Source organism: Lichenostomus cassidix, unplaced genomic scaffold, assembly GCF_008360975.1.
Source record: "Lichenostomus cassidix isolate B80296 unplaced genomic scaffold, HeHo_3.0 HiC_scaffold_881, whole genome shotgun sequence".
Lineage (NCBI taxonomy): Eukaryota > Metazoa > Chordata > Aves > Passeriformes > Meliphagidae > Lichenostomus > Lichenostomus cassidix.
The window spans coordinates 14,630-26,502 of NW_028147614.1; the positions used below are offsets into that span (position 1 = coordinate 14,630).

The 11,873-nt window shown below is 49.9% G+C and overlaps 1 protein-coding gene and 1 long non-coding RNA gene across 2 annotated transcripts in view; both read right to left on the reverse strand.

The window, feature by feature from the left end:
* The window catches only part of LOC146421807 (uncharacterized), a gene marked incomplete at its 5' end in the record, with an annotated part of 33,352 nt that overhangs the window by 4,850 nt on the left and 16,629 nt on the right, over positions 1-11,873 (reverse strand). Inside the window, 3 exons of the mRNA XM_085047046.1 lie at positions 1,384-1,618; positions 10,721-10,825; positions 11,726-11,786. Coding sequence (XP_084903172.1) covers positions 1,384-1,618; positions 10,721-10,825; positions 11,726-11,786 — 401 coding nt within the window. The remainder of the gene's footprint in view (positions 1-1,383; positions 1,619-10,720; positions 10,826-11,725; positions 11,787-11,873) is intronic.
* Positions 2,353-10,712, reverse strand: LOC146421808 (uncharacterized). The gene is made up of 4 exons (XR_014848460.1): positions 10,603-10,712; positions 9,591-9,680; positions 8,354-8,385; positions 2,353-2,526 (listed from the first exon to the last, which is right to left on the reverse strand). It is a non-coding gene; the product is annotated as an uncharacterized LOC146421808 (long non-coding RNA).

Genomic DNA, 11,873 nt, shown 5'->3' on the forward strand with positions numbered 1-11,873 from the left:
AGTGACGTTCCCTTCCCTCCCCCACCCCCAATGGCGCAAGAATTTTGGGAGAGGAAATGGGGGAGGGGCAGGGAGGGGCAGCTCCACCCTCCCCCCGCGGGGTGGGGACCCCAAAAATGGGGGTGGGGACATCGAAAATTGGTTTGGGGACACCAAAATGGGGTTGGGGACCCCAAAATTGGGGTTGGGGACACCAAAAATGAGGCTGAAAACTCCCAAAAATGAGGCCGAAAAATCCCAAAAATGAGGCTGAAAAGTCCCAAAAATTTGGCTGAAAAGTCCCAAAAATTTGGCTGAAAAGACCCAAAATTTGGCTGAAAACTCCCAAAATGAGGCTGAAAAATCCCAAAAATTTGGCTGAAAAATCCCAAAATTTGGCTGAAAAATCCCAAAATGAGGCTGAAAAATCCCAAAAATTTGGCTGAAAAATCCCAAAATTTGGCTGAAAACTCCCAAAATGAGGCTGAAAATCCCAAAAATGAGACTAAAACCCCCAAATCTTAAGTAAAATCCCCCAAAAAATTGGGCTGAGACCCCCAAATTTGGGCTGAGAACCCCAAAATTGGGCCGGGAGAGGAGGAAACCCCCAAACTCCCCCAGGAGATCCCCAAAACCCGAGCTGAAAACTCCCAAAATGAGGCTGAAAACTCCCAAAATTTGGGCTGAAAACTCCCAAAAATGAGGCTGGAAACCCCAAATTTTAAGTGAAATCCCCCCAAAAATTGGGCTGAGACCCCCAAAATTGGGCTGAGACCCTCAAAATCGGGTTAAGACCCCCAAAATCGGGCCGGCAGTGAAGGAAACCCCCAAACTCTCCCAGGAGATCCCCAAACCGAGCCGAAAACTCCCAAAAATTTGGCTGAAAGGTCCCAAAAATGAGGCTGAAAACCCCAAATTTTAAGTGAAATCCCCCAAAAATTGGGCTGAGATCCCCAAAAAATTGGGCTGAGACCCCCAAAATCGTGCCGGCAGTGGAGGAAACCCCCAAAATCCCCCAGGAGATCCCCAAACCGAGCTGAAAACTCCCAAAATTTGGCTGAAAACTCCCAAAAATTTGGCTGAAAACTCCCAAAAATGAGGCTGGAAACCCCAAATTTTAACTGAAATCCCCCAAAAAATTGGGCTGAGACCCCCAAAATTGGGCTGAGACCCCCAAAAATGAGCCAGGAGGGGAGGAAACCCCCAAACTTCCCCAGGAGATCCCCAAATCGAGCTGAAAACTCCCAAAATTTGGCTGAAAACTCCCAAAATTTGGGCTGAAAACTCCCAAAAATGAGGCTGGAAACCCCAAATTTTAAGTGAAATCCCCCAAAATTTGGACCGAGACCCCCAAAATCGTGCCGGCAGTGAAGGAAACCCCCAAAATCGGCGCCCCCCCCTCACCTGGAGCCGCTCCGGGTTCTTCCCCAAAATTTGGGAAGGGGAAATAACCGCGGGGGGAGGGGCAGGAAACCCCAAAAAGGGGGGGGGAGGGGAGGGGCCGGGGGGGGGCGGGGGATCCCCCAAAATCCGGGGTGGGGTTTGGGATCCTCCCCCCGAAATTTGGGGTTTTTGGGGTTTTTTTTTGGGGTTTTTTGGGGAGGAAATGACCCAAAATGACGCAAAAATCTGGTTTTTTTGGAGGAAAAAACTCCTAAATTTGGCTTTTTTTTGGAGGAATTCCCCAAAATTTGGAGCTCGGGGGGAGAACCCAAAAATCCCCAAAAATCCGGGGTGGGGTTTGGGATCCTCCCCCTGGAATTTGGGGTTTTTGGGGTTTTTTGGAAGGAAATGACCCCAAATGACACCAAAATTCGGTTTTTTTGGAGGAAAAACTTCTAAATTTAGGGGTTTTTTTTGAATTTTCTCAAAATTTGGGTTTTTTGGGAGGTGAAGGAGTTCGGGGAGAACCCAAAATACCCCAAAAATCCGGGGTGGGGTTTGGGATCCTCCCCCTGGAATTTGGGGGTTTTTGGGGTTCTTTTGGGGTTTTTTGGGGAGGAAATTACCCCAAATGACTCAAAAATTCGGGTTTTTTGGAGAAAAAACTCCTAAATTTGGCTTTTTTTGGATGAATTCCTTCAAAATTTGGGGGTTTTTGGGAGGAAATGACCCCAAATGACTCCAAAATTCGGTTTTTTTGAGGAAAACTCCTAAATTTGGCTTTTTTTTGGGAGGAAATTTTCTCAAAATTTGGGGGTTTTGGGAGGAAATTACCCCAAATGACACCAAAATTTGGGTTTTTTTGGACGAATTACCCCAAAAATTGGGGATTTGGGAGGAGAAGAGCTCGGGGAGAACCCAAAAATCCCAAAATTCACCCCAAAATCACCCGGGGGGGGGAGAAAGACCCTAAAAAGATGAAAATCCAGAGACGTTTTGGGATTTTTATTAGGGAAATTTGGGGAGGAGGAAACCCCAAAATGCCCTCGGGGGGATTTTTTGGATCCCCGAGGGGTTTTTGGGGTCTCAGGGGGATTTTTGGGGATCCTCGGGGGGGTTTTGGGATCCTCCCGAGTCACACCTGGGGAGGGTCGGCGGGTCGTCCTGTGGGGGAGAGAGAGAGGAGTGAGATCCCAAAAATCCCAAAATTTAGGGGGGAAATGGGAGATTTCACCCCAAAATTAATGGGAAAAGGGGAGTGAGATCCCAAAAATCCCAAAATTTATGGGGAAAATGGGAGATTTCACCCCAAAATCCCCAAAATTAATGGGAAAAATGGGAGATTTCACCCCAAAATTAATGGGAAAAGGGGAGTGAGATCCCAAAATCCCAAAATTTATGGGAAAACGGGGAAATCCCACCCCAAAAATCCCAAAATTTAGGGGAAAATGGGAGATTTCTCCCCAAAATTTAGGGGAAAATGGGAGATTTCAACCCAAAAAATCCCAAAATTAATGGGAAAAATGGGAGATTTCACCCCAAAATTAATGGGAAAAATGGGAGTGAGATCCCAAAAATCCCAAAATTTAGGGGAAAAATGGGAAATCCCATCCCAAAATCCCAAAATTAATGGGAAAAGGGGAGTGAGATCCCAAAAATCCCAAAATTTAGGGGAAAATGGGAGATTTCACCCCAAAATTAATGGGAAAAGGGGAGTGAGATCCCAAAAATCCCAAAATTTAGGGGAAAAATGAAATCCCAAAATTAATGGGAAAAGGGGAGTGAGATCCCAAAAATCCCAAAATTTAGGGGGAAATGGGAGATTTCACCCCAAAAAATCCCAAAATTAATGGGGGAAAGGGGAGATTTCACCCCAAAATTAATGGGAAAAAGGGAAATGTCAACCCAAAAATCCCAAAATTAATGGGAAAATGGGGAAATCCCACCCCAAAAATCCCCAAAATTAATGGGAAAAATGGGAGATTTCACCCCAAAATTAATGGGAAAAGGGGAGATTCTACCCCAAAATCCCAAAATTAATGGGAAAAGGGGAGTGAGATCCCAAAAATCCCAAAATTTAGGGGAAAAATGAAATCCCAAAATTAATGGGAAAAGGGGAGTGAGATCCCAAAAATCCCAAAATTTAGGGGAAAAATGAAATCCCAAAATTAATGGGAAAAGGGGAGTGAGATCCCAAAAATCCCAAAATTAATGGGAAAAATGGGAGATTTCAACCAAAAAATTAATGGAAAAATGGGAGTGAGATCCCAAAAATCCCAAAATTTATGGGAAAATGGGAGATTTCACCCCAAAATTAATGGGAAAAGGGGAGATTTCACCCAAAAAATCCCAAAAATTAATGGGAAAAGGGAAATCCCACCCCAAAATCCCAAAATTAATGGGAAAAAAGGAGATTCCACCCAAAATCCCAAATTTATGGGAAAAGGGAGATCCCACCCAAACCCCCAAAAATTAATGGGAAAAAGGGAAAATCTCAACCCAAAAATCCCAAAATTAATGGGAAAAGGGGAGATTCTGCCCCAAAATCCCCAAATTTAGGGGAAAAAGGGGAGATCCCACCCCAAAATTAATGGGAAAAAGGAGATTCCACCCCAAAATCCCAAAATTAATGGGAAAAATGGAAATCCCACCCCAAAATTAATGGGAAAAGGGAGATTTCACCCCAAAATTAATGGGAAAAATGGGAGTGAGATCCCAAAAATCCCAAAATTTAGGGGAAAAAAGATTTCACCCCAAAATCCCCAAAATTAATGGGAAAAATGGGAGATTTCACCCCAAAATCCCCAAAATTAATGGGAAAAAGGGAAATCCCACCCAAAAATCCCAAAATTAATGGGAAAATGGGAGATTTCACCCCAAAATTAATAGGGAAATGGAGATCCCACCCCAAAAATAATGGGAAAAAAGAAAAATCCCACCCAAAAAAATTCCAAAATTAATGGGGAAAAGGGAGATTTCACCCCAAATTTATGGTAAAAATGGGAGATTTCACCCCAAAAATCCCAAAATTAATGGGAAAAATGTCCTCCCAGGTGAGTTTTGGGATTCCCCAAGTGAGTTTTGGAACTCCCAGGTGAGTTTTGGGTTCCCCAGGTGAGTTTTGGGACTCCCAGGTGACTTTCGGGATTCCCCAGGTGAGTTTTGGGTTTCCCAGGTGAATTTGGGGTTCCCCAGGTGAGTTTTTGGGATCCCCAGGTGACTTTTGGGGTTCCCCAGGTGAGTTTTGGGACTCCCAGGTGACTTTCGGGATTCCCCAGGTGAGTTTTTGGGATCCCCAGGTGAGTTTTTGGGCTCCCCAGGTGAGTTTGGGATCCCCAGGTGACTTTCGGGGTTCCCCAGGTGAGTTTTGGGATCCCCAGGTGAGTTTTGGGGTTCCCCAGGTGAGTTTTGGAACTCCCAGGTGACTTTTGGGGCTCCCCAGGTGAGTTTTGGGATCCCCAGGTGAATTTGGGATCTCCAGGTGAGTTTTGGGTTCCCCAGGTGAGTTTTGGGATCTTCAGGTGAGTTTTGGGCTCCCCAGGTATCTCCCCCACCCCAAATCCACTCCCGGGGTCAGTTGGGGGGCAGGAAGAGTTTAATCCAAGTACAGCCAGGTGAGCTCAGGTGAGCTCAGGTGAGTCCAGGTGAGCTCAGGTGAGTCAGTGCAGCAGCTCTGAGCCCCAAAAGACCCCAAAAAGAGCCCCAGAAACCCCAGAAAGTGCCAAGCAGCAGCACTCAGGTGAGTCCAGGTGAGTCCAGGTGAGCTCAGGTGAGTCAGTGCAGCAGCTCTGAGTGCCGACAGCTCCCCAAAAGACCCCAAAAAGCTCCTCAGAAACTCCAAAAAGACCCCAAAAGCTCCCCAGAGCCAAGCAGCAGTGCCCAGGTGAGTCCAGGTGAGCTCAGGTGAGCTCAGGTGAGTCCAGGTGAGCTCAGGTGAGTCAGTCCAGCAGCTCTGAGCCCCAAAAGACCCCAAAAAGCTCCTCAGAAACTCCAAAAAGACCCCAAAACCTCCCCAGAGCCAAGCAGCAGAGCCCAGGTGAGTCCAGGTGAGTCAGTCCAGCAGCTCCCAGCCCCAAAAGACCCCAAAAAGCCCCAAAAGACCCCAAAAAGCTCTTCAGAAACACCAAAATATCCTCAGAAACCCCAAAAAGAGACCCCAGAGCCAAGCAGTAGCGTCCAGGTGAGTCCAGGTGAGTCCAGGTGAGTCCAGGTGAGCCCAGGTGAGTCCAGGTGAGCTCAGGTGAGTCAGTGCAGCAGCTCTGAGCCCCAAAAGACCCCAAAAGACCCCAAAAAGCTCCTCAGAAACCCCAAAAAGTTCTCCCGAGCCAAGCAGCAGCGCCCAGGTGAGTCCAGGTGAGTCCAGGTGAGTCCAGGTGAGTCAGTGCAGCAGCTCCGAGCCCCGAAAGACCCCAAAAGACCCCAAAAAGCTCCTCAGAAACCCCAAAAAGACCCCAAAAGGAGACCCCAGAGCCAAGCAGTAGTGCCCAGGTGAGTCCAGGTGAGCTCAGGTGAGTCCAGGTGAGGCAGTGCAGCAGCTCCAAGTGCCAGAAGACCCCAAAAAGCTCCTCAGAAACCCCAAAAAGAGCCCCAAAAAGAGCCAAGCAGCAGCGTCCAGGTGAGTCCAGGTGAGCTCAGGTGAGTCCAGGTGAGTCCAGGTGAGCTCAGGTGAGTCAATCCAGCAGCTCCAGGCCCCAAAAGACCCCAAAAAGCCCCAAAAAGCCCCAAAAGACCCCAAAAAGCTCCTCAGAAACCCCAAAAAGAGCCAAGCAGCAGCACCCAGGTGAGTCCAGGTGAGCTCAGGTGAGTCCAGGGGGGAATTTTGGGGACCCCAGAGGGATTTGGGGAGTTTTTTGGGGGATTTTTGGGGTGAATATGGGGTTTTTGGGGTTCCCGGGGCCGATTTTGGGGTGAATTTGGGGTTTTTTGGAGGTTCCATGGCCATTTTTGGGGTGATTTTTGGGATTTTTGGGATGGATTTGGGTGTTTTTGGGGTGATTTTTGAGGTTTGTTGGGTGGATTTGGGTTTTTTGGGGGGTTTTGGGGTGAATTTCGGGGTTTTTGGGGTGATTTTTTGGGGTTTTTGGAGTGAATTTGGGGTTTCTGGGCGTCCCACGGCCAGTTTTGGGGTGATTTTTGGGTTTTTTTCGGGTTCCCAGGGCCGATTTTTGGGATCCCACGGCTGTTTTTGGGGCGAATTTGGGGTTTTTTGGGGCTAATTTGGGATTTTTGGGGCTAATTTGGGGATTTTTGGGGCGAATTTGGGGGGTTTTGGGGTGGTTTTTGGGGTTTTTGGGGTGATTTTGGGTTTTTTGGGGGGTTTTGGGGTGAATTTCGGGGTTTTTGGGGTGATTTTTTGGGGTTTTTGGAGTGAATTTGGGGTTTCTGGGCGTCCCACGGCCAGTTTTGGGGTGATTTTTGGGTTTTTTTCGGGTTCCCAGGGCCGATTTTTGGGATCCCACGGCTGTTTGCGAATTGTTTTTGCTAATTTGGGATTTTTGGGGCTAATTTGGGGATTTTGGGGCTAATTGGGGTTTTTGGGTGAATTTGGGGGTTTGGGTGGTTTTTGGGGTTTTTGGGGTGATTTTGGGTTTTTGGGGGTTTTGGGGTGAATTTCGGGTTTTTGGGGTGATTTTTTGGGGTTTTTGAGTGAATTTGGGGTTTCTGGGCGTCCACGGCCAGTTTTGGGGTGATTTTTGGGTTTTTTTGGGTTCCCAGGCCGATTTTTGGGATCCCACGGCCGTTTTTGGGGCGAATTTGGGATTTTTGGGGCTAATTTGGATTTTTGGGGCAATTTGGGGTTTTTGGGGTGAATTTCGTTTGGGGATTTTTGGGGTTTTTGGGGTGAATTTGGGTTTTTTGGGGGGTTTTGGGGTGAATTTCGGGGTTTTTGGGGTGATTTTTTGGGGTTTTGGGGTGAATTTGGGGGTTTTTGGGGTGAGTTTGGGTTTTTTGGGGTGAATTTGCAGGTTTTTGGGTCCCACGGCTGGTTTTGAGGTGAATTTGGGATTTTTGGGGTTTCTGGGGTGAATTTGGGGTTTTTTGGGGATCCTGGGGCCAATTTTGGGGTCCCATGGCCATTTCTTGGGTGAATTTGGGGGTTTTGGGGTCCCGAGGCCAATTTTGGGGTGAATTTGGGGTTTTCTGGGGTGAATTTGGGGTGATTTTTGGGGTTTCTGGGGGTCCCACAGCTCTTTTTGGGGTGAATTTGGGGGTTTTTGGGGTGAATTTGGGGTTCCCGGGGCTGATTTTGGGGTGAATTTGGGGGTTTTTGGGTCCCACGGCTGGTTTTGGGGTGAATTTGGTGTTTTTGAGGTGATTTTTGGGGTTTTTTGGGATGGTTTTTGGGGTTTCTGGGGGTCCCACAGCTGGTTTTGGGGTGATTTTTGGGGGTTTTTGGGGTCCCATGGCTGATTTTGGGGTGGATTTGGGGTTTTCTGGGGTTTTTTGGGGTGAATTTGGGGTTTTTGGGGTGATATTTAGGGGTTTTTGGGGCTCCCACAGCTTGGTTTTGGGGTGAATTTGGGGGTTTGGGATGATTTTTGGGGTTCCCGGGGCTGAGTTTGGAGTCCCAAGGCCATTTTTGGGGTGGATTTGGGGTTTTCTGGGGTTTTTTGGGGTGAATTTGGGGTTTTTGGGGTGATATTTAGGGGTTTTTGGGGCTCCCAGGGCTGATTTTGGGCTGATTTTTGGGGTTTTTGGAGTGGGTTGGGGTGGCATTGGGGTTTTTGGGTGATTTTGGGGTTTTTGGGGTCCTATGGCTGATTTTGAGGTGGATTTGGGGTTTTTGGGTTTTTTTGGGGTGATTTTTGGGGTTTTTTGGGGTGATTTTTGGGGTTTTTGGAGCTCCCATGGCTGGTTTTGGGTTCTTTTGGGGTTTTTGGGGTGAATTTGGGATTTTTGGGGTGATTTTTGGGGTTTTTGGGGTGATTTTTGGGGTTTTTTGGGGTCACTCTGGCCTCGGGGGGCTCTGGGAACTCTTACGGAAACGAACCCTCTGGAAATCCGAGATCTCCACACCGGGAGCTGCAAGACCAGTATGGACCAGTATGGACCAGTATGGACCAGTATAAACCAGTAACACCCCAGCAATGCCCCCAGCGACCCCCCAGTGCCTCCCAGTAACAACCAGTACAAACCAGTGACCTCCCAGTTCCATCCCAGTCCCTCCCAATCCCATCCCAGTTCCCTCCCAGTCCATCCCAGTCCCTCCCAGTCCCTCCCAGTTCCTCCCAGTCCATCCCAATCCCATCCCAGTCCCTCCCAGTTTATCCCAGTCCCTCCCAGTTCATCCCAATTCTCTCCCAGTTAATCCCAGTTCATTCCCAGTCCATCCCAGTAACTCCCAGTCCCATCCCAGTCCACCCCAGTCCCTCCCAGTTCATCCCAATCCCCTCCCAGTCCTCTCCCAGTCCCCTCCCAGTCCACCTCAGTTCATTCCCAGTCCATCCCAGTCCCATCCCAATTCCCTCCAAATCAACCCCAGTTCCTCCCAGTCCATCCCAGTAAGTCCCAATCCCTCCCAGTTCATCCCAATCCCATCTCAGTCCATCCCAGTCTCTCCCAGTCCGTCCCAGTTCCATCCCAGTCCACCCCAGTCCCTCCCAATTCTTTCCCAGTCATCCCAGTAAATCCCAGTAACTCCCAGTTCCCTCCCAGTAAATCCCAGTCCATCCCAATCTCCTCCCAGTCCATCCCAGTCCCTCCCAGTCCATCCCAGTCCCTCCCAGTCCATCCCAACCCCATCCCAGTCCATCCCAATCCCCTCCCAGTATCTCCCAGTTCACTCCTAGTCCCTCCCAGTCTCTCCCAGTCCCTCCCAGTTCAATCCCCGTCCATTCCAAACCATCTCAACCTCCTCCCAATCCCATCCCAGTTCCTCCCAGTAACTCCCAGTCCATCCCAGTTCATCCCAATCCCCTCCAAGTCCATCCCAATTCTCTCCCAATCCATCCCAATCCTCTCCCAGTTCCTCCCAGTAAATCCCAGTCCCATCCCAATTCCCTCCAAATCAACCCCAGTTCCCTCCCAGTCCATCCCAATCCCCTCCCAGTTCACCCCAATTCCCTCCCAGTTCCATCCCAATTCTCTCCCAATCCTCTCCCAGTCCCTCCCAGTCCATCCCAATTCATCCCAGTTCATCCCAATTCATCCCAGTCCCTCCCAATCCCCTCCCAGTCCATCCCAATCCCCTCCCAGTCCCTCCCAGTCCCTCCCAGTCTCCCCAGTACCGTCACTGGGGGTCCCGCTGCTCTCCGGGGGGGGAGGGGACAGCGCTGGGAGCTCCCCCGCGGGTGGGGGAGGGGCGGGCGGGGACACTGCTGGGGGAGGGGAGGAGACTGGGTGAACTGGGATGGACTGGGATGGACTGGGAGGGGATTGGGAGGGACTGGGATTGAACTGGGATGGACTGGGAAGGACGGGGAGGGACTCTGGGGGTTACTGGGATGAACTGGGACGAACTGGGGAGGTCTTTGGGGGTCACTGGTCCAAACTGGGAGTTACTGGGATGTACTGGGCTGAACTGGGAAGGTCTCCAGGAGTCACTGGGAGTTACTGGTATGAACAGGTTTGTACTGGGACGCACTGGGGAGGTCACCGGGGGTTACTGGTCTGTACTGGTTTATACTGGGACGCACCGGGAAGCACTGGGAAGCTGACAGGGGGTTACTGGTCTGTACTGGTTCATACTGGGACGCACTGGGAAGCACTGGGGAGGTCTCTAGGGGTTACTGGTCTGCACTGGTTTATACTGGGATGCACTGGGAAGCTGACAGGGGGTTACTGGTCTGTACTGGTTTATACTGGAATGAACTGGGAAGCTGACAGGGGGTTACTGGTCTGTACTGGTTTATACTGGGATGCACTGGGAAGCTGACAGGGGGTTACTGGTTTATACTGGGACATACTGGGAAGCTGACAGGGGGTTACTGGTTTATACTGGGAAGCTGACAGGGGGTCACAGGGGGTTACTGGTCTGTACTGGTTTATACTGGGATGCACTGGGAGGGTTACTGGTCTGTACTGGTTTATACTGGGACATACTGGGAAGCTGACAGGGGGTTACTGGTCTGTACTGGTTTATACTGGGACATACTGGGAAGCTGACAGGGGGTTACTGGTCTGTACTGGTTTATACTGGGACGCACTGGGAGGGTTACTGGTCTGTACTGGTTTATACTGGGACATACTGGGAAGCTGACAGGGGGTTACTGGTCTGTACTGGTTTATACTGGGACATACTGGGAAGCTCTCCAGGCTCCTCCTCCTCCTCGTCGCTCACATCCTCCCACTGATCCTCATCCTCCTGCGAGTTACTGGTTTGGACTGGGATGGACTGGGAGGCACTGGGGGAGTCACTGGTTTGGACTGGTTTGGACTGGGATGAACTGGGAATTCCCGGCGGCGACTCCGCGGATTGTTCCGGAATGTTCTCCGGAATCTTCTCCGGAATGTTCTCTGCGAGCTGCGGGGAGAGGAGAGTTACTGGGGTGAACTGGGATGAACTGGGATGAACTGGGAGAGTTACTGGGTTGTACTGGGATGAACTGGGATGAACTGGGAGTTACTGGGAGGGGATTGGGAGAGTCACTGGGAGTTACTGGGGTGAACTGGGACGAAGTGGGAGTCACTGGGGGAGTTACTGGGTTGTACTGGGATGAACTGGGATGCACTGGGGGAGTTACTGGTGTGTACTGGGAGTTACTGGTTTGTACTGGGCTGAACTGGGAGTCACTGGTTTGTAGTGGCATGCATTGGGGAGGTCACTGGGAGTTACTGGTTTGTACTGGGATGAACTGGGATGCACTGGGAGTCACTGGGACGGTCACTGGTTTGTACTGGGAGGTCACTGGTCTGTACTGGTTTATACTGGGATGCACTGGGGGCGTTACTGGTCTGTACTGGTTTATACTGGGATGCACTGGGGGCATTACTGGTCTGTACTGGTTTATACTGGGATCACCTGGGGGCGTTACTGGTTCATACTGGTTTATACTGGGATCACCTGGGGGAGGTCACAGGTCTGTACTGGTTTATACTGGTCTATAATGGTTTATACTGGGATCACCTGGCTGCTCTGGGGAGGTCACTGGTCTGTACTGGTTTATACTGGTTTATACTGGGATCACCTGGGGGACTTACTGGTCTGTACTGGTCTGTACTGGGATCACCTGGCAGAGTTACTGGTTCATACTGGTTTATACTGGTCTATACTGGTTTATACTGGGATCACCTGGGGGAGTTACTGGTCTATACTAGTCTATACTGGTTCATACTGGTTTATACTGGTCTATACTGGTTCATACTGGTCTATACTGGTCCATACTGGTCTATACTGGTCCATACTGGTCTATACTGGTATCACCTGGCCGCCCTGGGGCTCCTGGGAAGGTTCCTGCTGAGCATCCCAACGGTCGTCATGGCAACTGGGAATTCCCAAATTCCATGGGAAACTGGGAATGGCAGAGAGAAAAACATGGGGGAAATTGGGAAAAATCACCCAAAATCCACAG